This window comes from Coffea arabica, chromosome 11c (assembly GCF_036785885.1).
Source record: "Coffea arabica cultivar ET-39 chromosome 11c, Coffea Arabica ET-39 HiFi, whole genome shotgun sequence".
NCBI lineage: Eukaryota > Viridiplantae > Streptophyta > Magnoliopsida > Gentianales > Rubiaceae > Coffea > Coffea arabica.
In genome coordinates, this window is record NC_092330.1 from 35,549,632 (window position 1) to 35,576,195 (window position 26,564).

The 26,564-nt window shown below is 33.1% G+C and overlaps 3 protein-coding genes across 3 annotated transcripts; all 3 read left to right on the forward strand.

The window, feature by feature from the left end:
• Positions 1–4,832: 4,832 nt before the first annotated feature.
• Positions 4,833–10,132, forward strand: LOC113718764 (receptor-like protein EIX2). The gene is made up of 2 exons (XM_072071342.1): positions 4,833–7,706; positions 9,894–10,132. Exon 1 carries the CDS (start codon positions 4,860–4,862, stop codon positions 7,704–7,706), a length of 2,847 nt encoding a protein of 948 aa, XP_071927443.1. The 5' UTR covers positions 4,833–4,859; the 3' UTR covers positions 9,894–10,132.
• A 9,728-nt stretch (positions 10,133–19,860) lies between these two features.
• On the forward strand, positions 19,861–23,212 carry LOC113715536 (probable L-gulonolactone oxidase 6). Its single transcript, XM_027239764.2, has 5 exons — positions 19,861–20,723; positions 20,873–21,128; positions 21,239–21,343; positions 21,449–21,550; positions 22,280–23,212. The coding sequence occupies exons 1-5, from the start codon at positions 20,034–20,036 to the stop codon at positions 23,011–23,013; spliced, it is 1,887 nt and encodes a 628-aa protein (XP_027095565.2). The 5' UTR covers positions 19,861–20,033; the 3' UTR covers positions 23,014–23,212.
• Positions 23,213–24,595: 1,383 nt separating this feature from the next.
• On the forward strand, positions 24,596–24,979 carry LOC113716107 (probable truncated L-gulonolactone oxidase 7, mitochondrial). The gene has a single exon (XM_027240405.1). It carries the CDS (start codon positions 24,596–24,598, stop codon positions 24,977–24,979), a length of 384 nt encoding a protein of 127 aa, XP_027096206.1.
• The last annotated feature ends 1,585 nt before the right edge of the window (positions 24,980–26,564 follow it).

A 26,564-nucleotide genomic window follows, 5' to 3' on the forward strand; every position in this document is an offset into this window, starting at 1 on the left:
AAAAATTTTGATATTTAGATATTGCAACTTAAGAAAAAAAGAGGTTTTGAATTTGGAGGAAGTCAAGAAAATAGAAAATAAAAATACAAACTTGATAAGAGGCAAAAAATGAGAAGAAAGTGAGTGAATGTAGCATTTAATAATTAGTTTTTAGGGTTAAGGAAAACATATATTTTTTTAAATTTTTTTTCAAGTTAATAGAAAAAAATAAAAAACTCACCGGTTCAACGGTTCAATCCAGTTCGAATGGTTCAATCCGGTTTTTAGATATAATCAACCCAAAGCATGAATTGAACCAAAGCCAAGGCCGATTCGTGATCCGACCGATCGAACCGGCTGATCCGGTTCGATTTTTAAAACACTAACTATAACTACATTTGTCCGGCACTGGAAAGCAAAGACCGGGAAGCAGCCTTGGCTCTGGTCCGGTTTTTAAAACACTGAGTAATATCGCATATTATATTTGCCCCGTATTTTGTAAACTGTGCTTCGAACAGCTACCTTAGAAATGCACAACGGTTAAACCTTAAGGAACCACCACTGTAGCTGCCTTATGGAGTTTTGAAGAATTCAAACACCAGAATACTCACTCAAGATTTGAATGATTCACTTATCTCCGGCAAAACTGTGAGTGATCGTTAAGAGAAGCAGCTGTAGAAGCATCAGATGCATTTAGAAACTTTATTAGTATTTATTAATAATGTAATGTTTGTTATATTGTTGGATTGTAATCATTTATTTTACTCCCACCATTGTGGGTTACTTGTAATTTTATAAGGAAAAAAAAGCTTAAAATATTTGACAAATATTCAATTGATTTGCTGATTTCTTGTAGGAAACCCCCATGTTAATTTAACTTCGAAAGAGAGGATCAAAATTTGTTTATCTAGCAAACATAAATCAGAAAATCAATTTTAAAACCATGCGGGGATTAAACCACAATATTCAGAAAAGCTCCAAAGTGGGAATCTTTTTCCTTAAAACCAAATTTGTTTAATAAACATTCCTCCGGCGTCAGAATTTCCGATGCTGAGTCACGACTTAGGACCAGACCCTCCCAGCAACGTCAAGAACACAAGGATAGGCAATTATATTAAATTAGGAATTAGCCCCTTGAGGTTGTTCAATCATAATTTACCCCTGTTCTTTTGCATCTTAAGTGCATTGCTTTTTCTATGTTGTCATTAGGTAAATACTTAATCATTTACTTGCACCCAAAAAAAAAAATTACTTGCATGACTGACCAGGGAAACAAAAAAGCTATAAATTATAATCCACTAAAAAAAATCTTGCATTTACATAAATAAATAAATTTATTGATGCACATTATTGGTTGTAATTCTTCAATCATCCAAGCCCAAGAATTAATATGAATAAGGAGAAGGAGGGTATAAGGCCAGAGGCATCGAAACCATTATGATGAAATTTAATTTGGTAACCCAATCCGTAGTGGAAGGAATTGTTGAAGAACGTGAAAACAAATAATAATAAAAATAAGAAGAAGGAGAGACATATTTAAAAATGAAAACAAATGGGAAGAAAGTAAAGATCGCGCTTTTTTTTTTTTCTAGAGACCAGTTGAAATTTTGGTCACACCCTTTAGCGCGGCTGGATTTGATGGTGGAAGAAACTAAAATTATTAATAAAAACTACTTTGTGTTTGAGAAAAAGGAAAAGGACTAAATTAGAAAAAATATGAGATGGGCGAATAAAGATACTTTACATCAGTTGTAATTTTTTTATGCAATCCCTGTGTATACATAAGTTATATTGGATATATGCTACATAATTTAATTTTAAATTTGAAATTCAGTTTTTTCAAAAGTAGCATACATCTACAACTGCTAGTGTAAAAAATATTTACACTAATAGTGTACAAAAACTTAATTCATTATTTGCCAAGCTTTTTTTTTTTTTGGTATCCAAATTATTTGATTTGTCGTCAATTATATAGAATTGATAAAAATTTGAAACTGTTAGGTCTAAATATGTCTTCAAGGAAACTTTAAAGATGAAAATGGTTCAAACCCCAAAATATTTATTATTCCCGTTTGACAAATTTTCAATTGGTTTGGTGATTTTCTATCAAACATTTCGTATTAATTTAAATTGCAAAAAAGAGGGTGGAAATTTTGTGGTAGCGTAAATCAGTAAATCAACCAACTGATAGGGAATGAACATTTCCATTAATTGAATCTAGAATATGTCTCCAAGGATTTTTTTTCCACAGCGTATGGGGACTTTCATTGACTACCTAACTTATTATTTAATATATTAACAAAAATCGTTCAAGACAGTTAACCTGACAACGATCCCTGTCCCAAGTCGTCGATGGACTGGTTCATACTAATAATTGTGATGAAAAACGAAATATATACATCACTGATCTCAAGAGCAAGCTATCAACTTTCCATGAAGAATTTTATGTAGTCGTCTTTATCAGCAATTTCTACTAGCATTTAAATGACCCACCCATCTGAGCTAGCTTTATCAAATATCCAATGGTGCATCTTCTTGGTATTTATATTCGTGTTTACTGCTACTGTTCTTATTCAGCTCTTATTCAAGTCTCCAGCCAATTCCCATTTGGCAATAGTAATCAATCTTATCATTATTTAGATCTTTACTGGTATATTGTACATGAAAAAGTGTTAAAATTTATTAGCAAAGTCATAAATTTTGTTTCAAAAAGTGGCAAATTTTGTAAAAAAAATGTGATGTTTTGTTTGAAAAATAGAAAGGTTTTGTTAATGATACAGTAACATTTACTAAAAAAGTGGTAAGATTTGTTAATGAAGTCATAAGTTTTTCTTGAGAAATCGTATCTTTTATATAAAAAAAATGGTAATTTTTGCTAAAAAATCTAGTAAGATTTGATATTTAAATAGCAAGTTACAATAAATAATAAAAGTTATTTGTTTTGTGCAAAAACTTACTATTAGTTATGCCAAATTTACTATGACAATTTTGTCCCTAATAAAACCTGTGATAGCAGGATAAAACCTATATGTCGCATCATATTAGCCACTCATTTATAAGCATGTATCCATCGAAACAGCGTCCATTTATGCTTGTAAACTTTTCAAAGTCTTCACCCAACTGGAGACTTTTCCCTAACTACATGTATACAATTGATACGTCATTGGGAATTTTTGCTGTCAACCAGACACGGATAGACTTTTTGGATAGAATTTTGCCCAATAATTGTCATAATTGCCCAAGAATTTGGTGGCTCGATGCTAGGAGGTGTTTTCCTTCTAAAATGACCCATATAATTGCCGACATGAACAGATCATATAATTTGGTTGAGGCCCCTACAATAAGTGAAAGTATTGGACCACCAAACCGACTATTATTCTAACCCCTTTGAAACGCTTATATGTATTGGACGTCTTGATCTTGGGGGCTATGCATTTAGGAAATTTTCTTTGCTTTTCTTGGTTTGATATTTGCATTCTAGTTTGTTGGTCTATTCTTTTTTTTTTTTTTAGCTTCATATTCTTTATAATTTAAAAGCAATTAAAATGTTTTACTTATGAAAAACTTTATAATGCCACATTAATGTCAAAGAATGTCTTCCATGCCCTTCAGGAGAAACTAATAGAGGTATAATTCACTTTAGGTATAAATGCTTTTTGAGTGCTCTTATTCAACAATATAAACTTTTGAAAGATCAAATTTTGATAATGAATAATTACATTAAAAGAAAAATTCAAAATCTATACAAAACGTTTTTGATAAATATTCAAGTACATATTGTTGTCATATTATCTACATATTTTGGTACAAGATTTTGCATTATTTCGTGTATCAACTGGTAATTTTAGATAATGATGGATATCTGTCTAAGCAGGGTTGCATCGTTTAGGGGGTCAGTGCATTTTCTACGTCACAATCGCTAAGGTTTCTAGCTAATTACTATAGTACTATTCCTGCAGAGCATTTCTATAGTACTATTCCACTAATATTTCTAGCCAATTACTTTTCTTTTCATCAGCCAAATTCGATTAGATCAGATGCCTACTCGAAGTTTAATAAGAACTGAACAATAGTAGGAATAAAAACTTTCACAATGTTAGATATTAATCATTTGTTAGATATTCTAAATAGCACATAACGGAGTTTTCTGATAATCAATAAAATGAGGTGATTTTGCAATGACAAGAATACCTTTTTTTTTTTTTTGGGATTTGACTGCGTGTCACTTGTGCTAATACATTGGAGTTATACCATACAGCTAGCATAATGATTTATCATTTTGTTTGAGGGGACAAATGCATTTTTATTAGGCGAATATTATAATGAAATAAAGTGTGCAACTCTCATCTTTTCAGTAAATACATGTTGCAGAAGTCAGAATTCAGATATTAAAAAATTAACTACTCGTGTTTATTGTTTTTCACACAAAAGTTCATAAAACATAAATTTTCAAAGTGTAAAACTAATTTTTACAACTAAACATAACTTGAATTATTTATAAACACATACAATGTGTCCCGATCAGTAGTTAATATGAATAACAAAAAATAGGTTAGGATTGATTTTCTGTGGTGACGTAGGTATCCAAATCAAATTAAAATCCAAATAAAAATGAATTAATATTTACATTTGTATATCACCAAGGATTTTCCCCACAAGCACGCAAGGATTTTCCACACCGTCTTTCCCCTCCACCACGTTAACAAATTTTTTTCCGCGAAGACTTCAAGTCGTCGTCCTTTTATCACCTTTGTATGGTTCCATCCTACTTCCTACAAACACAGAACATTGAAGTGATGCTTTTTGTAAGTGTATAAATAAGGCCACCTGGCCATCTGAACTTCCCATATCGAATAAACCAACAATACCAAAGAAATCCAATGGAGCATCATCTTCTTTGTACTTCTTCATCTTTACTACTACTCTTCTTATTCAGTTCTATTCCTGTAACCAGCCAATTCACTTTTGGCAGCAGCAAACAAGCTCATAATTATGCGAATGTCTCGTGTATTGAGAATGAACGACAAGCTCTTCTTCTATTCAAGCATGGGTTGATAGATGAATCAAATCGTCTGTCTTCTTGGATTGGAGAAGGATGTTGTTCATGGGAAGGCATTAGTTGCCACAAAACCACCGGTAGTGTTTTGAAACTTGATCTACGCAACACGTTGCCACCCTATTTTGATGATGATGATTACCTCAAAAATCAATTGGGAGGCCATTTAAGTCCATCTTTGGTCAATTTGACCAATTTGCAATACTTGGACCTGAGCTTGAATAATTTTTCAGGAATCCAAGTTCCCGCATTCCTTGGACTGTTGAAAAACTTGAGATACCTCAATCTCTCAAGCGCAGGATTTGGTGGTGAAATTCCCCACCATTTAGGAAACCTCTCGCATTTAGGATATTTGGATCTTGGAGATTCAAGTTCCTCCCCAACAAGTAATTGGTTGAGGACTAAGGATCTCGGATGGGTTGCCGGGCTCTTTTCTCTAAAAGGCCTAGTCCTGTTCAGTGTGAACCTTACAGCCGCTCGAGATGGGTTACAGTCCATTAACATGCTTCCTTCACTAACAACACTAGACTTGAATAGTTGTGGTCTTTTCAACCATCCTCATCTTTCACATGTCAATTTCACATCTCTTGCTTCCCTTGACCTTCGTGAAAATAATTTCAGCAACTACACGGCCCCTCCTTGGCTATGTAATCTTACTGGCCTCCATGATCTTCATCTTGGTTATAATAATCTTTATGATCCAACTCATGGCCTGTTTGACCAAATGACCTCTCTAGTTCATCTAGATCTATCTTTAAACCGCTTTGATACTTCAACGTTGAAATCACTTTGTAATGCAAGCAATCTTACTTATTTGGATCTGAGTGGGAATAATTTCCAAGGGTCAATACCAAGTGAAATAGGCCAGCTTTCAAAATTAACAAACCTAGTATTGGCCTTTAATAAATTAAATGGTACCATACCGACCAATCTTTGGCAGCTGACGAAGCTACAAGCACTTGACGTTGGTTACAATTCATTAACTGGTGTCCTATCTGAAGACCATTTTGCGAAACTCCGAGAGCTAAAGTCACTGAGGCTAACCGGAAACTCGCTCGCTCTGAACGTGAGCTCCTCGTGGGTTCCTCCTTTTCAACTCCATGAAATTCGGATGGGATTCATCATTGTGGGACCCAGGTTTCCAGCTTGGCTTCGGACGCAGAAGGAGGTTGAGGAGTTAGACATGCGGAACGCGAGCATTTCAGATGCCATACCCAGCTGGTTTCGAGTGCTTTGTCGTAATATTACGTCAGTAGATCTCTCCAGCAACAGCCTAACTGGAAATCCTTTGGAGTTCAAACAGCATAGACCAAGTCGTTATCGTTCTCGACGTATATTTCTAAGCTCCAACAAATTTGATGGATCTCTCAAATCGTTGCCGTTGGATATTTCAGATTTAGATCTTTCACACAATTTTCTTACTGGACATATTCCGCAGCTTGAAGTTGGTCAAACGGTTGTACCTGGGATGAGGTCTCTCTTACTAAATGATAACCGTTTCACAGGTACTATCCCTAAAAACTTGTGCAAGTGGGAATATTTATATATTCTGGATCTATCCAACAATCTTCTGTCCGGAAGAGTTCCTCTGTGTCTAGGAAACTTGCGAGACCTGAAGCTCCTAAAGTTGGCAAATAACAGTCTATCCGGTCAAATTCCGAGTTCACTGGGTAACTTGTGGCAACTTTCTTCTCTGCATTTGAATGGAAACAAATTGGTTGGAAAGCTCCCTGCCTCAATGCAGCATCTGGGAAATTTGGAAGCTCTTGATCTCGGAGACAATGGACTGAAGGATATTATACCAACTTGGATTGGGGAAAGGTTATCAAATTTATGGTTTCTAAGATTTCAGTCAAATAACTTCCACGGACCTATTTCCGATACACTCTGCCAACTCTCACGTCTTCGAGTGCTGAACTTAGCACATAATAACTTGAGTGGATTTATTCCTCACTGCTTTAACAACATTAGTGCCATGGTATCAGGGCTACATGGAGATGGCGTCATTTATGGACCAGAAAGGCTTGAAGACATTAAGGGAGGAAGAGAAGTTGAGTATTACGCATTGAACCTTTTGCTTGTTAATTCCGTAAGCCTCTCAGCAAATAATTTAGTTGGTGAGATCCCTGATGAGATAATGGAGCTGGTTCAATTGCAAGTTTTGAATCTTTCACAAAATCATTTGACTGGAAAGATCCCTGATAAGATTGGCAACTTGAAGCAAATTGAAACACTCGATCTATCAATGAATGCACTCTTCGGTGCAATCCCTGAAAGCTTATCTGATATGTACTCATTGAACTCTCTGAATTTGTCACACAATAAACTTTCAGGGCCAATACCATCAGGAAATCAGCTTCAGACCTTGACCGATCCATCCATCTATGAAGGAAACAGTGGACTCTGCGGCAAACCGCTCCCAAACAGCTGCTGGGAACACAAATTGCCTACCAAAAATGGGCCTATTGATGATGATGATGAAGGCCACAGCGAATCTGATTGGTCTTGGTTTTATGCTGGAATAGGACCGGGTTTTGCTGTCGGGCTCTTGGGAGTTCTGGGAATCCTTCTCTTCAAGAAGTCATGGCGCTATGCATACTTCAAGTTTATAGAAAGTGCCTGTGACAAAATCTGGGTAAAGACTACTCGCCTGAGGAGGAAGTTCCGTTGAGTAAGTTCCTATCAAAAAACTTATACTCTGTTTCTCATATCACACACTAATCCGTAGCATGCTGTCTTTGATAAATTGCTCTTTGAAAATTTCACATTTTTGTAGACATTCCTTCATCTAACTTATTCTTTTTAGAACTAATTAGAACTTAACATTGATAATTTGCAAAATTATTGTGATTTGTAATTTGTTTTTCCAAATATTTCTAAATATTTGTGTTATGCATCCCAACTTGCCCAATTCTATCCAATAAGAAAATGATAGAGCTTAATTAGTTTTTTTTTCTTCCAAACAAAGAATAACGTTGCAATTGTAACGTAAAGTAGTAGACTAACTAAACCAAGGCGATTCTAACATCAAATCAATAGCTTTCGAAGGAATTTTTTCCCCAATGAACTATTATGTGATTGGAAACCAAATATTTCCTTTCCTTTCCTTACCTTTTGAAAATTTTGATCCAAAAATTAGATAGCAAAACCTTTCTCTCTTTCTACTAGGGGAAAATCATCCAAAACATCCCTCACATTTTGTAAAATGACTTTTTTCATCCCTTACTTTTAAAAGTGTAATTTTATGTCCCTTACATATTCACATCGGTCAAATTTAGTCTCTAACTAGGTTTCTGATCATTTTTTTGCCGGATTCCATCATGTACAAGGCACGTGATCATTTTTTAGGGGTAAATTTGTCAAATTATATTTTGCATAATCTAATTTATTGTCCCTCACATTTCATAAAATAATTTTTTTCGTCCCTTACATTTTATAAAATAATTTTTTTCATCCATCATATTTCATAATATGAATTTCTCCATTCCTCAGATTTCAAAAAATGAATAATTGTTAATATGGTTATAGCTTGTTATAGGTAGGACATTATCAATTATTTATGTAATTGGGCCCGGCTTGTTGGTTATCTTCCCTTTTTGTATGATTCTGACTAATATTTACCAATAGAACCTTAATTTGCATATTCTTATTGTATTTTGATAGAAAATAGCTTTATTGGCCAACTGGACAATGAATGCAAAATTTTTACTAGCTAATACCAAATGAAATCAAATGATCGCATATAATACATGCTATTCGTATTGTTAAGTGAAATCAAATAGACACATACATGTGTTTATGCTATTCGTATTATTAAACGAAATCAAATAAACATATGCATGTGTTTAAAAAAAATGTATTCACACACATAATTAGTGAGGAATGACAAATTTATTTTTGAAATGTGAGGGATGAAGAAATTCATATTGTGAAATATGAGGGATGAAAAAAGTCATTTTATAAAATGTGAGGGACGAAAAAATTATTTTATGAAATGTGGGGGACTATAGATTAGATTATGCAAAATATAATTTGACAAATTTACCCATAAAAAATGATCATGTGCCTTGCACGTGATGGAATCCGGCTAAAAAATGATCGGAAACCTAGTTAGGGACTAAATTTGACCGATGTGAATATGTAAGAGACGTAAAATTATATTTTTAAAAGTGAGAGATGAAAAAAGTCATTTTACAAAATGTGAGGGACGTTTTGGACGATTTTCCCTTCTACTAGCAATTGTTTCAACTCTCTCAAAAGTTTTGAAATCTAATAATTCTCTTATATTATTCGCATTTTCTTATGTTTCATTAAAATCGATATTACAAGAATCTCATTGATTTGTTTATTTATGACCGATTATAAAGATAATTATTTTACTGTTAGCATTTGAACAGAATAAATATTCGATATCGAACAATTTAGATTATTGATCTTGTTCACTAATCTAATTTTCTGTCAATGGTTTTATGCTTCAGAAGAATTCTATAGTAATTTATGCTAATAGTTGATGTAGTTATTTAATTTCTAATTGGTTTACAATCTAGTTTTTCTCCCAAAAACTCTTACAAACTACTAATTAATGTTTTTTAGGTACTTTTGAACCAGTGATTATTCTAGATGAATAAATTTTTATATTCATGTAATGCTGATATATATTTTGCCCTTCCTAGATTAGTTTTCTACCTCCTCCACCACTGCAAGGAATAAAGATTTGGCAATTTTTATATTTTAGACCAGACAATGTTGACTTTTCATATATATATCTCTTTTTTTTTTGGTTGGTTATAAATGAAATTGGCACTTTGCTGGAGAAAATTTACTAATATTAGTACTTTGTTATCTTCCAATCTGATAGGCCCACAATCATTCGAGTGCTTGCAGCTGCTGTTGTTTTCAGAATGAGCAATTTCTTCTATGTGATTTGAGAAGCAGTTGTAGTTTTACAGTATTTTTGTATGATTATATTTTGAGTGCTTGCTGTTTTTTAGTTTTGACTGGCATCTGCTGATGTAATATGAAATTTAGACCTCCTTTTATTTACTATGAATTGTATGTCAATAAAAGTTATAATAGTTTGACTAAAAAATTTTATTATTTTGTTTTGCCTGACAAGAGATTTCCATAAACTAAACAAAATTATGCAGAATAATTAAAACACATGCAATTTATAATAAGATGATATCGCTGTTGGCTTTGCAATTACTGCTTCTGTATCGAAGCTTTTTGTTCGGTGAGTAAATTCCTTAGAAATGCTGAATTCTTGATGGTTTGGTTAATAATGGAAAATAGTAAGGTAAGCAAAATGATTTCCAGAAAAATAGTTCTTATATTTTGGATTATCGATTTGTCAAGGAAAATATGTAGCAATACAGAAGTCAATCTTGAATTCACTTTATTTGTTTTCATTTCTCAAATTTCACAATTCAGTAGAACATAATTTGACTCCCATTCTTTAACCAAAATTGTCTTCACAATTTCAATGCCATCTTCAACCCACTTGCCTTTGATGCTCATAAACCCAATTCCAGAAAATATTCCAAATCTTTAGTTGGTGGTTTACCTGCAAATCATCTAAAGTCAATTGCTGCCATCCCCCAATGAGCAGTGACTTAACCCCAATTGAGGATTTTTTTTGTTTTTGATCCATGTATAATTGGGAGGTAAAAGGTAACTTTGTTCGAGTTCATCTATAAAAAGCAATTTTAGGACATTGATATTTTGGTTTTCACTTTAGCACCACAAATTAAGAACATTGATGTTTCTGCAAATTCTTTTGACAAACAATACCCATTATTTCTATTTGTTGCTAGCATACAAGTTCCTTAGAAATTAGAAAACATTGATGTTTCTACTCTAGAATATTGATTTTGTCTTTCAATTGTCACCTTGTGCATTGAATTTCCAATTATCAAGCTAAATACGAACAACACAATTAAAGTAGAGGGAGACTATTGGAAAAATGAGAAGTTCGAGGGAAAATATTAAAACAATATCACAAGGATAAAGTTAATAAAAAAGGGGAAATTTTTTGAAACCTCATAAAGAGCGCGGTTGTTTGTGAGCTTGAGTAAGAGTAGCTTTGATCAAGGCTAGAGGAAAGAATTAGACAGAACTTAAGGTCCATATCCCCCCAAAAGCAGCTTCTATCATTGTTGATGTCCAGGAAAACCAAAGACATTAGACTGGCAACTCTGATAGATGACATCAACAATTTAAACTCTTTGTTTCAAAATTGTTCATTTTGTTTAGATATAGCAAATGACAATATAAGTAAATATGTTAGTACTCATGCAGTTGGCATTTGTGGTGATGAGAAATGGAACCATCCTCAAGGTGTCTAACATTTTTGAATAGTCTCTTGGAGCCGTTGCTCTACAAGTGTAAAGTTATGAATTTATCAATACAATTCTTATCGTTTAAAAAAAATGCTCAAGAACAACTTTTTGAAGTGACTTTCTCACATTTTTCTGCAAATCAATTGTACTCAATAGGTGCAAAGATGCATAGAATTTTATACAACAGTATTGTTCTATGAAATTAATTTCACGTAACCCCTTTGACGTATAACATAATTGCAAAAGCTAGCAATAGGCATCGAGAATCACACTTAACTCTCATATTTTAATGCTTACATAAACAAACCCAAATAAGATTAGCAAAATGTTGCTTTGATTTTCCTAAAATATGCTTTTCTATCTACAAATGCAGAGACGAAAAAGATCAACTGTTGACTTCGTCAGAACTTCCCACCGTAAACAAATTACGCTGTTGTGCCACTGTAGTATTATTTGATCAAACATAGTAACTAGAGATTTTCTTACTTTGTTTTATTTTTAGCGTTTCTTTTTATTTTACTGTAAGTAGAAAGTCTTGAATCTAGAATCTCTTTTTTGTACTCCCTTTCCCTTATTACCCGATCCATCTAATAGGTGTTGGATTTGTGCAATAATAAAATCCTACTCCCAAAGTTGTAAACAAGTACAATGGCAAGTAACGTCTTCTTCATAGAGATTAGGAGGAAAATTTGTATCTTTCCAAATGAGAATTAATCGGGGGAGTCTGGACAATTGAAAATGAAAATCAACAATCAATGCAAATTAAAAATAATTAAACTAAAACAAGTTAGACTTAATCCAAGGATAAACGAACTCTAGCCAAGGAAATAACTCTAGGAGTGGTTCAAATGATTGATTATCGATACAATAATTATTTCAATTAGTTGCTAATAAACATAAATGACCAACTTTTCCTTAGTATCTCAATAATTAAGGTACACACGTTAACTACTTCTTTAATCAAAAAATAACTCTAGGTACGCCCATAGAATTTAATTTCTTGATTGCATTAAAAACCAAAAAAACCCTATTCTAATTAACAAACACACTACCAAGGTTTATTTAATTTAGATTGTATGTCTCCCTAACATAATCCCAATCACATTAATTATTTAAGATAATTAAATAATTATAGATTTAACTGTCCTAATTGACAATAGTTCGTTGGGTTGAATTAAATATCAGGTGCCTTGGATATTCAAACAACTAATAACCATGAGAAATTAGATAAGAAGACATACAAATATTAACGAATAAAATAAATTGATAAAAACGATTAGATCTCACAGATATTGATGAATCAAACCTTTGTTATTCCTCGACTAGACAAAGAGAATTTAGTTCCACATCATCACGATTGAACAATATGAATTGATTGAAGTGTTTTCCATAACCATCTAATAATGTCCAAAACGTAAGAAAAAGAAAAAACGATGAAGGCGGCTAAAGCTTTCTGCCTTTTTTCCGTGAGTGCCACTCACAAGACCCGTTGACCTTTTTTAGCACCCCCAATTCGGTTTCTACTTGGCTAACCGAAAAATATAATTCTAATTGAAAAAGGAAACTTCAAAAATAATCCTAATTGTTCACTAAATAAAAACATCTAAGAAAAATGGCAATTTCCTAGTCTTTGCCTGACTTCCTACGTAAACTCCATCTTGACTTTGCAAACTCGCGCTTGATGACCAATTTCAAGAAAATTGCCCCCTTTTTAGCCCTTTTCGCTCCAACGCCCTATAATTAACACAAAACAAAAAATATAAGCAGAATTCGATAATTAAAATAATATTTGACAAGAATAAAGGGAAAATTAATCAAAATTTAATATCAAATTTCAACCTATCACCATCTCTCCCCCCTTCTAGCAACTAGAGATTGTATCACTGTCTGATAAATGTAATTACTCTAAAATTATGTTACTAATTATGCGCAATTTAATATCAGAGGTTTTGCAAGCATTTTCAAGAGTTTTTTGCCAAATAGTTGTAATCTGTATTAAAAAATTCTATCATTATTTGTTATTCCCATTTTCTACTTGCATGATGAAGTATTATATTGCCATCTCATACTACATACCATCCATGTTGACATAACTGCTGCTTCTAAGTTCTGTACTTATCCACTACTATTATATATATCCAAGTCTTCCGGCTAACTTCAATTAAAAAAATCCCAATACTCTATAATTAATTCTTTTGCTCTAACTAGTTTGTTATTTATATCTTTTTCATTATTTACTTTTTCCTAAAATATACGCACACATAGAGTGTGTGTCTCACCCTAAGAATTACACAAACTAGAATGAACTAGACAAATTTTCTACTTGTGAGACCCGTTATCCAACATTTACATGAGTTACCATTTTATCTATTTATCTACAATAATCAATAAAAAAGAAGGACAAATTGATTACCTGAGTAGTTTTGACACAGAGCTTAGGGCCCGTGAAGTTGAGTGTTGTAGAGTAGGATTATGTAGAACCTTGTTCAGGTTGGGCCAAGATGGATTTCGGTGAAATGGAGCCGAGAATTCATAGGCCTGGAAGTCCAGAATATTTTCCGCATTATTTGTTGATTGGTTTATCTGCAAATCATGTAATGTCAATTGCTGCCATTCCCTAATGAGCAACGACTTCCACACAATTGAGGAATTTTTTTTTTTTTTTTTTTGTATTTTTTGGTCCATGTTCAATTGGGAGGTAAAAGGTAATTTTAATAGAATCCACCTATAAAAAGCGGGTTTAAGTCACAACATTTTTAAGTGATAGACACAAACATGAGAGTTTGTGAAATTAAGGAGGTGGACTATTTATTAGTTTGTTTCTGTTGTTTAAGTTGTATGTCGATATTATGCAGCTCTTTAATTTGGAACACAACCTAACCTTTTTTTTTTTTTCATGCAACACAAGGTGAACTTAATTATTCTCTCACATTAAATACTCATTCTCCATTTCCTCAAAATTGCCACAAAATTTGTACATTATTGATTCAAAAAATTTTATAGAAATAAAATAAACTGACTTAAAAGCGACGTATATATGTCGTAAATTAGCTTATAGTAAGATAGAGATTGATGGCATGCGACAAGAAGCCCTTGCTAGGTACACCATTGAGAAGAGAGGCAGAGGGATGAGGTTGAAGAATCACCACCCTGTTATGATCATACAATTGTTGTTCCCCGCAAATTATTATCCATATTAAAGTTTAAGAAAACAATTTGATCAAACCTTATATTAGTCATATCATTGTTTTGTTTGGTATTTACTTTAACACCACAACTTAAGGACATTGATGTTTCTGCAAATTCTTTTGACAAACAATACCCATTATTTCTATTTGTTACTGGCTTACAAGTTCCTTAGGAAAACTGCAATGTTGGCCTATCAGCTTTTTAAATAGGCCAACATATATATAATGCCAGATTTCTACTCTAGAATGTTGATTTTGTCTTTCAATTGTCACCTTTTGCACTGAATTTCCAGTTATGAGGATAAATACGAATAACACAATTAAAGTAGAGGGAGACTACTGGAAAAAAAATGAGAAGTTCGAGTGGAAATATTAAAAGAATAGAGTGAGTGAATAAAAAGGGGGAAATTTTTTTGAAACTTCTTCTAACATTTCTGAAAATTTCACTTAGCGCCCCTCTAAATTCAACAATTACGCTAACCACTCTTGTATTTATAATTTTGGTAACAAAGTCTTTGAAAAGACACAAATTTCACATAAAAATTCTAAATTGGCATTCTTTTTTTTTTTTAAGAAAAATGTTGTCTTATGTTATTCTCTCTACCAGACCCTCCCAGCAGGTGAAGAACACAAAGGATAGGCAATTATATTATATTAGGAATTAGCCCCTTGAGGTTGTTTAATCATAATTTACCCCTGTTCTTTTGCATCTCAAGTAGATTGCTTTTACTATGTTGTCATTAGGTAAATACTTAATCGCCCAAAAAAAAAAAGTTGCTTGCATGGCTGACCAGGGAAACAAAAAAGCTATAAATTATAATCCACTAAACAAAAATCTTGCATTTATATAAATAAATAAATTTGTTGACAAATTTAAAAATCTTCCCATTTGACAAATTTTCAATTGGTTTGCTGATTTTCTATCAAACATTTTACATTAATTTAAATTGCCAAAAAAGAGGGTGGAAGTTATGTGGCAGCATAAATCAGTAAATCTAGAATATGTCTCCAATGATGCGAAACTAATAAAATAAACTACTAAAATAGGGATTGAAATATTAGAAAAAGAAATAGAAGAGAGAGAATAGAGAACCATTTCATTATTATTTCAACTGATCACATGTTCTTCTTGTTCCCGTTACAAAGAGAGATTAGGATATCTCTATATATAGATAATACAATATTAAAGGTACATGAATCCTATTAAACACTTATACATGAATTTAGTACTTCAAATACATCAATTGAATAGTTCCAAAAATGAACTGAAACGATTCATCCAATGTACCAATGAATCTTGTGGAGGATTCATGAATCAATATTTTCGAGAATATAAATGGACATCTACATATTTAGTTGTTTTATAACACTCCTCCTTGGATATCCATTATACAAAGAATATCTCTCATTAAAACCTTATGAGGGAAAAATCCAATGGAATAAAAGCCCTAGTAAAGGAAAAAAAGTACACTATTCTTATGTATTAATTTCTCCCCCTGATGCGAAACATCATTTGAGATCTTTTAGCAATGTATTCCAACATTCTTCACCAATTTCTCAAATGTTGCAGTTGGCAATGTCTTGGTAAATAAATTTGCCAAATTATTATCTACTTAGATTTGTTGCACATCAATTTCACCATTCTTTTGTAAATCATGAATAAAGAAGAATTTTGGTGAAATATATTTCTTCCTATCTCCTTTAATGTATCCTCCTTTCAATTGAGTTATACAAGCTGTATTATTTTCATATAATATAGTTGGAAGATTTTCTTTCTCAGATAATAACCCACAACTCTTTCGAATGTAGTGGATCATTGATTTTAGCCAAACACATTCTCGATTGGCCTCATGAATTGCTATTATTTCAGTATAATTCGATGAAGTGGCGGCTAATGATTGATTTGTAGATCGCTAAGAAATAACTGTACCGTCACATGTAAATAACTAACTAGTTTGAGATCTTACTTTATGTGGGTCAGATAAATACCCAGCATCAGCATTACCAAATTTAGATTTATTTGAATAAAATAAACCAAGATCAATTGTTCCTTGAAGATAGTGAAAAATATGTTTAATACTATTCCAATGTCGTCTCGTAGACAAGGAACTAAATCTTGTTAATAAATTCACTGTGAATGATTATTTGTTCATAAAATGTACAAACAAATGACGAATATCTTGTTGTAAAAGTTTAAGTGCTCAAATGGTTAAGTTTGTTCTTGATCTAGTTAGTCAATGATAATTGATGCATGTGCCATTTACCTCAAAATTTACTATGAAGTGTCCTGGTCACCTGTAAGATCTAAGATTCTAACCATGACTTTGTCGTCATAACTAATTCGAGAACAAATTTTGATGTGGCAAAAACATAGAATCCAAAAATTGAAAATAGTTTCCGAATTATGTAATACATACCTTACTACTTTTTGAAGTGTCTACCTTATTATGTTTCAAAATTTTTATTCAACAATCAAGAATATTTGGATTTGTATTCTTATTCTGCTCCTGGTATAGCCGCTATTGAGAGGCGTTTTAGAGCCTAATATCACCATGCAATAAAAACACATCCGCTGCAAGAACTTGTTCTCATATGTGGGCACGTTCAAGAATGTTGCTAATGGTATTACAAATTCTTTGTCGTGTCTCTTGCTTTTGCTTGTTATTTATTATTTATTTTTTCACAGTGAATGTTTTCACATATATACCCTTTTTTTATATATAAATAGAATATTTGAATTCAGAATCACCTATTTATAATCCCTTCCATTTTATCACTTGATCCAACTTTCTTCCATTCTCATCTATACCCTTGTCCAATGCAAAGGTGCATGTCACGTGTCTCCAAACTAGCTAAACGCTAGTTGTGGACACTTCTTATTTTCCTTTCTAGTCCAATGCTAGCAATGGAGTTAAAAGGGGGAAAATCCAATGCTAGTCAATTAGGTACTTTTTGTGCAAGTTTCATCCATCACTTGTGCCCACAGCATTTTCATGCATTTTTCTTATTCCAGGACCTTTTTTTTTTTTTTTTTTATCATTTTCTTGCCATTATACCCATTCTTCTTAGTTTATGTACCTATAGCTTACACGATTAATGCATTAATGCAGAATTATATACCTATCCCTTACATGATTAATGCATTAATGCAGAATTGCACATCATATCGAATTTAACAATCTGTGCGGTCAAATTCTAAGATCACTGGGTAACTTGTGGGGACTTGAGATTCCGCATTTGAACGGAAACAAATTCATTGGAAGGCTCCCGTCCTCAATGCAGCATCTGAGCAATTTGGTAATTTTTGATCTTGGTGACAATGAACTAAGGGATACCATACAAGCGCTAATTTCTTAAAATATACGTAAAAAAAAAAAACCCGCCAAATGAAACTCTGATTGTCAGGCACCTGACAAAGGATTGTTCAGAAGTTGTACTTCTTTTTCTTGTTTAATGTTAAATTACTAAGTTAAACTACCACCGCTTTCACTTTTTACAGCAATGAATAATTATCATGTTTTATGCTTTGTGTACGTATGAATGTATAATATTGTTCCAATTACGATCCCCTTACTCTTTCTAACCACATTCATCAATTTGTTATTGATTTGCAGTGTTTCCCTATTCTGTTAGTCTTGTTAATAATATTATCAATTGAATTTAAATGGGATAAATTTAAAGGTCTTAAGAGCACAAAGTGTCTAAAAGTGAAATTTAATATGGTAAACCAAGTCAACCCAAGATTCATACCAGGCATTCATCAAATCCATGACTCCCTTAATCTTTTGGATTTTTTTTTGTGAACTTATGAACTTAATATTATCTGAATACTTTGATGTGGGTAGCCATTCAACCAAATAATATACAAATTTGTAACTCCAAATAAAATCAGTCTGTACATTTATTTTAGGTGACCTGGTTAGGGTATGCAAAGAAATTATTTTCTGCCACTACATCACATTCCTGCAAGGACAGTTGTAGAGATGGAAAAGATTTTAAACAAGGAACTTCTTAAGCTAAAGAAATGATTGCCAACATAAATCAATTAAAGAAGGAAACTGATAGTGATTTAATGGTGCTTTGGAAATAAGTTAAATGCTAAATTGCACGAATGGTTATTGTATGTATTCATATATCATTAGACTGCAATTGCTTTGCAGCTGTTTAGACGTTGGCGTTCTTTAGACATAAACCCTGAATCGAAATCGTTTACCATTTCATACTGAACAAAACTAGAGTATAGGACATCAGTACATGAAAAGTCTTGCAATTGCCGGACATCACATGCAACTTTACTCGCATCTCGTCCATAAAATGATCATTGCCTCCCGAACCTTCAACTCTTATCTTCAATTGTGTGGTTATATATATTACTGGCCATTCATGGGCACGTTGCACAATTGTCAGTCGCTACCGTGCATAGTCAGCACGGTAGTAACTGACATTTCTTGTAATTGTCCCGCTACCGTGCACAGTTAGCACGGCTGTGCGCGGTAGCAGCGATTTATAAAAGTTCTTTCTTGCCGTGTCCAGTCAGCACGACAGTTATAGTTTTGTTTGTCAAACATATATTTAATTGATTTTTGTTTTAGGGTATGTTCCGAGAAATTAGCCCATACGAGCTTGGCTTGGGAAAATGTCATCAAATATAAATGTTTCTAAGATTTCAGTCAAATAACTTCTATGGAGGTATTTCTGACAAGCTCTGCCTACTCTCCAATCTTCAAGCGCTGAACCTGGCACATAATAACTTAACAGGATATATTCCTCATTGTTTTAACAACTTCTCAATGATGGTATCAAGTGAACATGTATTTCTCAAACGAAAAAATTGAAATGACTTAGAATTTTAATTCATAAAATTTTGATTCTAATTCAATTCTAATTCTATTGAAGCAAACGCACCCTCAGTGTGAAATGCAAGCACTAAAACTAGAAAGCAGTTTTCCAGTCAAAGTTGTCATGCTGATGGGTTAACCTGATTCGTTTAGCAGGTGGATATATCTATACGTAGACCTAGCTAGTGAGTTTGCGAGCTGAATGGTCTAGGCGGCCAGAGTACAACATGAATTAGTAAATAAAGTAAATGATTATATATTTGGAGTTTTTTTATTGGTCAATGATCAATTGTTAAGTTGTGTAGTAGTTGGTCCTTGACCACGATAAAACTTGTGGCGGTCTGTTGGAATCATGACAGAGGGGGTGGGACCTTAAAAGCAGGAGAAGATATAATATTTAAATTAAGATCCGTAATTGATTTTTTACATTGGGTGAAACCAACGATAAGGATTCAAAACAATAATTGAAAAGGATTTTGACTTTCGTGGCCAAACTAGATATGTTCGACAACGGGTACTCTGATTGTTGTCAATTTTGTTTATCTACAAAGGCTACGTTTCTGAGTTTCTCCACATATCAATCCAACTCTGTCACAGATCAAGAATATTTGCAGAGTTCTTCAAAATTTCAGCCATGCACTTTCATAAGCAAATTCAATGGCAAATCCTCTTAGCATATATGATCATTATTAGCTTCACAATTTTTTTGGTCAGAAGTACTCCTCCAGAAGATCACATAAGATGTTCATCCGGCAACACAAATTGCACCATCACAAATTCTTACGCTACATTCCCAGATCGAAGCATATGTCATGCAGTCGATGTTGTTTATCCAACGACAGAAGAAGAGCTGATTTCGATTGTAGCAAATGCAACTTTTCTGCGGAGAAAAATGAAAGTAGCAACCTCAACATCACACAGTATACCTAAACTTATATGCCCTGAGGGAGAAAATGGCCTGATTATTAGCACCAAGGACCTCAACCGGACCCTGAATATCGACAAATCAGCCATGACCATAACAGTTGAGCCTGGAATGTTACTAAGGCAGCTGATCAATGAAAGTGCCATGGCTGGATTAGCTATACCTTATGTCCCCTATTGGTGGGGTGTAACTGTCGGTGGAATTTTGGGCACGGGTGCCCATGGAAGCTCACTGTGGGGTGAATCGGGTAGTGCAGTTCATGATTTTGTGATTCAACTTCGGATTGTAACACCTGTAGGTCCTGATGAAGGTTATGCAAAAGTTCGAACGCTGCAAAATGGTGACCCTGAGCTTGATGCTGCTAGAGTATCCCTTGGTGTTCTTGGAGTGATTTCCCAGGTACCTTCTGAAGTTGATTATATACTCCAATGCATATTTCAGATCCATATTCTTCAGTTGCCCCATTTTCTTTTTCTAAGGAAAGAACAGAATGACCTTTGATCCAAGCGATAAGAGTACAAGACTAACAAAAAGATATAACATGGCAGGTGACTCTTCAACTGCAACCAATGTTTAAGAGGTCCATCACCCTTCTAGAGAAAAATGATTCAGACTTAGCAGATCAAGTGTCCACCTTCGGCAGACAACACGAATTTGCAGATTTAACGTGGTACCCAAGTCAAAGCAAGGTTGTCTATCGTATTGATGATAGAGTCTCCTCAGGCACTCCTGGAAATGGTGTTTATGATTTTGCGGCTTTCCGGTCTGCCCCTTCACAATATCTTGCCATGGCAAGAAGCTTAGGTTGGTTTTAAGATTAATCATTTGACTAGCCCATGTGAAACCTATTTTATTTTTCAATTAATGTAAACTACAATGGATCTGTTATTGCTTTCTTTTTGTTATTTTAACAGAGGAAAGTCAAGAATCCAGGGGTACAAGTGTTGGTGGGGAATGCGTAACTGGGTCAGCTTGCACATCCCCAATGGAGATGGCTGCATATGGATTGACTAGAAATGGTAAGCATATTCTTATTAGCATTACTAACATTATTGTTTAATCAGCAATAATAATCTGATTGTAAGACCATATTATTAACTGTTGGTTTCTTTGTTGTTGAATAGGAGAGAGTCAAGAATCCACAAGTGATGTTGTAGGGAAATGTGTAACAGCAGCACAAACTCTATCCCAACTGGCAGTGGCAGCATATGGGTTGACTAATGATGGTATTTCTTCCCAATCCTATCTTTAGCTTTTATTCCATTCAAGTCACATAATTCCTCCAATCCCTCAAATAACAAAAGAAAAATTATTGCATACGCTTTATCTATATATACCAGTAAAAGAGTAATGTTTGATCTTGTTTGCTTTTTGTTTTTCTAAATTTTCAGCAAAATAGTAGTATTTGACATGGTAGAATATATAGCTAGAGTTGGAAAGAACTAGTGATATTTCCTTGGACTGTGATATTTCACCTACTCTTCTAATTTAAATCTATCGTATTGTTATAATTAAAGGATATAAATGACTCTAAAGGTCCCCATACTTTTTAAAAGATTTTATTTAGCCAATAAACAATAAAGGACGGTCAAGTCATCTAACTTTATATACGAAATAATTTGTTTCCCTGGGTGTGTGGGTCAACTGCAAATGTATTATCCTGTAATTCAACAAACGCCTTAAAGATTGTTTGTACAAAATATTCCAAAGCAAGTAACTTTTTAGATTGAATATTATTGGAACATTATCAAACTATATGATCATTATCGTCCACAGTTTAGAAAATGTAATACCTAGTATAAACATGATGCATCAAATTATAGCTTGCCGTTAAATTAAGGACTAAAATTTAGCTAAGAAAAATTGACTATACCAAGAGAATAAAATCAAGAGCCAAAGATAGGGATTATAGAAAGATATGAGAACAACATAAACCAAGACTGGTCTTGATACAGGTATGGCTTTCAATGGCTACCCTGTGGTAGGCTATAACAATCAGCTTCAATCATCTGGTACATGCCTAGACAGCCTAGAAGATGCATTGGCAACATCATGCCCTTGGGACCCTAGAATTAAGGGCTTATACTTCTTCTATACTGCAATCAGCATCAGCTTGTCCAAGACTAAGGACTTCATTGAAGATGTGAAGAAACTTGTTGCTTTGCAACCTGAGGCTTTCTGTGGCCTAGACCTCTATATTGGTATCCTCATGAGATATGTCACTGCTTCAACTGCTTACTTGGGTAAAGATGAAGATGTTGTAGAATTCGACATGATTTACTATAGAAGTAAGGATCCAATGTCCCCAAGAATCTATCAAGACATCCTTGAAGAGATAGAGCAACTAGCATTATTCAAATATGGAGGGTTGCCACATTGGGGGAAAAACAAAAATATGGCTTTTATCGGGGCAATCAAGAAGTATAAGAGTGCTAGTGAGTTTTTGAAAGTAAAAAGGTTGTATGATCCTTTAGGGTTGTTTTCCAATGAATGGACAGACCAAATTCTTGAAGTGAAAGATGGGATTAGTATAGTGAAGGAAAATTGTGCCTTAGAAGGATTATGCATATGCTCGGAAGATGTTCATTGTGCCCCACAAAAGGGATACTTTTGTCGACCAGGAAAAGTTTATCAAGAAGCTAGGGTTTGTGTTCATTTGTCATATGAAGATGGGTATGACTGGTCTTAGAAATATTAAATTATTCTTCAAGGAAATTATGTTGTAATTTGCTCCCTTAAGTGGACAATTGGATTTCATCCGTCTACACGTCCCTAATTGAGTCTATTCAGTCTCTCACTATGTACAATTTTCTTTGTAGTAAACTTGTCATAAGTCAGTTTACATTAAGTATACAGATATTAAGCTCAAAAAGTTCTTTTTTCTTTAAGCCCAGATCCAACAGTTCAGTAAAATTACTTATCTTTGTATAAGTTATTACAATTCATGGATCTTCAATTCTATGCCACTCCTTGTCCAATCTTTTGTAATGTTGTCATGTGTTATTCAGAAATATCCTATTTAATTCCTTTTTTTCCTTTAAGTTTTAGTAACTACTATAAGGTTAAAAACTCAAATACACCATATATATATATAAAAAAGAAAAATAAAAATACAACAAAATTTGTGACTACATAATTTTGTTATAATTTACATTTTATCTATTGCATTTTGTTTTTAATCTTGCCAATAGTCATGGGAAATTTAGAAAAAAGTTGAATTAAAATGGGATATTTATAAAGGACTCACAGCAACAAAATAGAATGTTGAACAAAAAGTGGTATAGGAAGTACAATAAAAGTTTACGGATTGCCACGTGTAATGCTAATTTCAGAACTTAAGAACAATTAATGACGAAATGGTCACGGATTTACGGATTAAATTGTTTAGTGGCCAATTATTGACAAAAAATAGTTTGATGGCCAAAACATGATCTCGCCAATAGTTTAATGGCCGCTGAGGTTTTTTGCCCTTTAAAATAATAGATCCAAATTCTACAAGGATTATGTCCTTTCAGCTTTACTCAATCTTCAATCTCTATATGGAAGAAAAACAATAAAACGAAAAAGTTCTCACTAATAATTTAGCATTAGATGAAAATAAGCTCGAAACTTATTTTCTTATTCGTATGAACATCAACATTCTCAAAATGTATCCATCGACTGGATGACTAATAAAGATTAAGATCCGAAAAACAAAATGTCTTGTGGCGGAAAATCTGCAATATACGTGTGATTGTATCCTTCCAGGTATGATTTTCAATGGCTACCCTGTGGTAGGCTATAACAATCATCTTCAATTAGACGCGACAAAATGGGTGATTCATGGGGATTTGTATGGGTTATAATTGGATAATGGATATAATTGGGCCAATTCATTTATCCTATTTAATAAATGAGTTCAAATGAATTAATCTATTTATGCCCATTTAAGAAATAAGTATAAGAGTATTCAATTACTCATTTATAACTCGCTTGAAATTCTACTTATTTTTTAATTTCTTTGCATGTTGTTTGACAAGAAATAATAGATTTTATTTTTATTAGATTGGTACAAAATTCAAATTTATCTGCTTAACACCTACTAAAAATTGTATTTAAATATATAATTTTTTTAAAATAAGTATAAATAGGCTGATCGAATCAACTCATTACCCACTAATGAAATGAGTTTAATTAGATATTCATTTAAATCCATTCAAAATTCATTGCCCATCCAATTATTAGCCATCGGATTTAAATGAGTCAACATAATTAGGTTATAATTCACACCTATGCCTTCAATCATGTGGCACATTCCCAGATACCCAGAAAATGAATTGCCAACATCATGCCCTTCGGACCCCAGATTTATGGGCATATGCTGCTTCGATACTGCAACCAGCATCAGCTTGTCCAAGATTAGGGACTTAATTGAAGATGTGAAGAAACTTGTTCCTTTGCAACCTGAGGCTTTCTGTGGATTAGACCGCTACAATGGTATCCTTGTGAGATATATCACTACTTCAACTGCTTATTTGGGTAAAGATGAAGATATTATAGAATTCGATATGCTTTACTATAGAAGTAAGGATCCAATGCCCCCAAGAATCTATCAAGAGATTCTTGAAGACATTGATCAAATAGCATTGCTTAAATGTGCAAGGTTGCCACATTGAGGGAAAAGCAAAATTATGACTTTCTTGGGGCAATCAAGAAATATAAGTGTGCTAGTGAGTTTTTGATGGTAAAATAGTTGTATGGTCCATTAGGAAAGATGGGATCAGTATAGTGAAGGATCTTCTATTCAGGTGGTTTATCTTTGTATTAATTATTAAATTTAGTTGTTCTTCTATTCTATCACACTTTCTGTCCCATCTTTTAATATGTTTTCAAGTGTTATTCATAAATTTTCATTTTAATTATTCTTTTCTTAAGTTTCAGACTTCCCATAACTACTACGAGTGAGAAAAAAAAACACAATAGATCAAAAAACAACATACAACAAAAAATTAACAAATGTAACAGAAATGGTTATGTGATTTTGTTATATTTTAATTTTTTAGTCTATTGTATATATTTTTTTAATGTTTTCAATATTTATGGGAACCTTTAAAAAATTGAGTAAAAATAGAATATTTATGAAGGAGTTATGACAACATAATAGAATGAAGGTCATAAAAGATCCACAAATTTTGTTTTTTTTTTTTTTTTTTTTTTTTTTTTTTTTTGTAACTAGCATGATTTGCTATTGCATCTTGAAGCCGCTTGCTTAATATTTTACATTTCTAGATGAGATGTGCACTAGTGCAGCGATCAAGTATTTTGTATGAGTTACCCTTGAAGCCCTTCAACTGTTGCTGAATGTGATATATACTCGCATAATTTCTCATTTTCTACTTGTTAGTCCTTAACTATTTGATCTTCAATTCATTCAGTATGGAAGTTTCTTAAACACGAATAGGTCCTTTTATCGAAAAAAAAATTAGTATTAAATTGCTCTACCATGCTTGATTAGTTTTTAGATTTACTATACAAATATATGACAATCGTAATATATTTTGTCTATTTAAGAAAATTCATTTAGCAACTGTGCTTACTGAAACAAACAAAATTATAAAGATTAAGTATTGGTTGGCCATTACAAATTTAACTTACATTTTTTTGGCAAAACCCAAATTAAACAGAAAAAGATTCACCAACCCCCTAAGTATGGAGCTTTTGGTCCATTTTAAACGATGGTGAATGTGTCAATTGCGTCCAACATGTAAAGAAACTTTTTAGTATTCTTGAACTTATTCAATTGGCTATGGGAAAATTGTTTGTCGCTAAAAGTGGCTTTTCATAAAATATATACTTTTTGGATTACTGGAACCTACCGGCGCTATCAGAAGAAATTGACCGGAAGCTAAGACTCTGGAGATTACACGCTTCAAAGGTCCTACTTAATTGGAACATATGGAGGGTAACGCCACACAAGTTGAATTAATTAATAAGGGCATGTCACTTTTTCATAAAAATATATATTTTTTTTTAAATTCTGTTGCAGATATAAGAACAATATTAATGAACGGTTTGTAAGAATCTCGACTTGTAATTTTAGAAGTATATCCTCATTTGTGATGGTGACCAAAGCTCACCTAAATTACTTATTACCAATAAATAAATAAATACGTAGGCTTCACGTTCGAGATATTCCCATTTCAAATTTGGACAATTGATGATATTAGTGGTCAGCGGTGATGTAACATCATCATGTTTTGA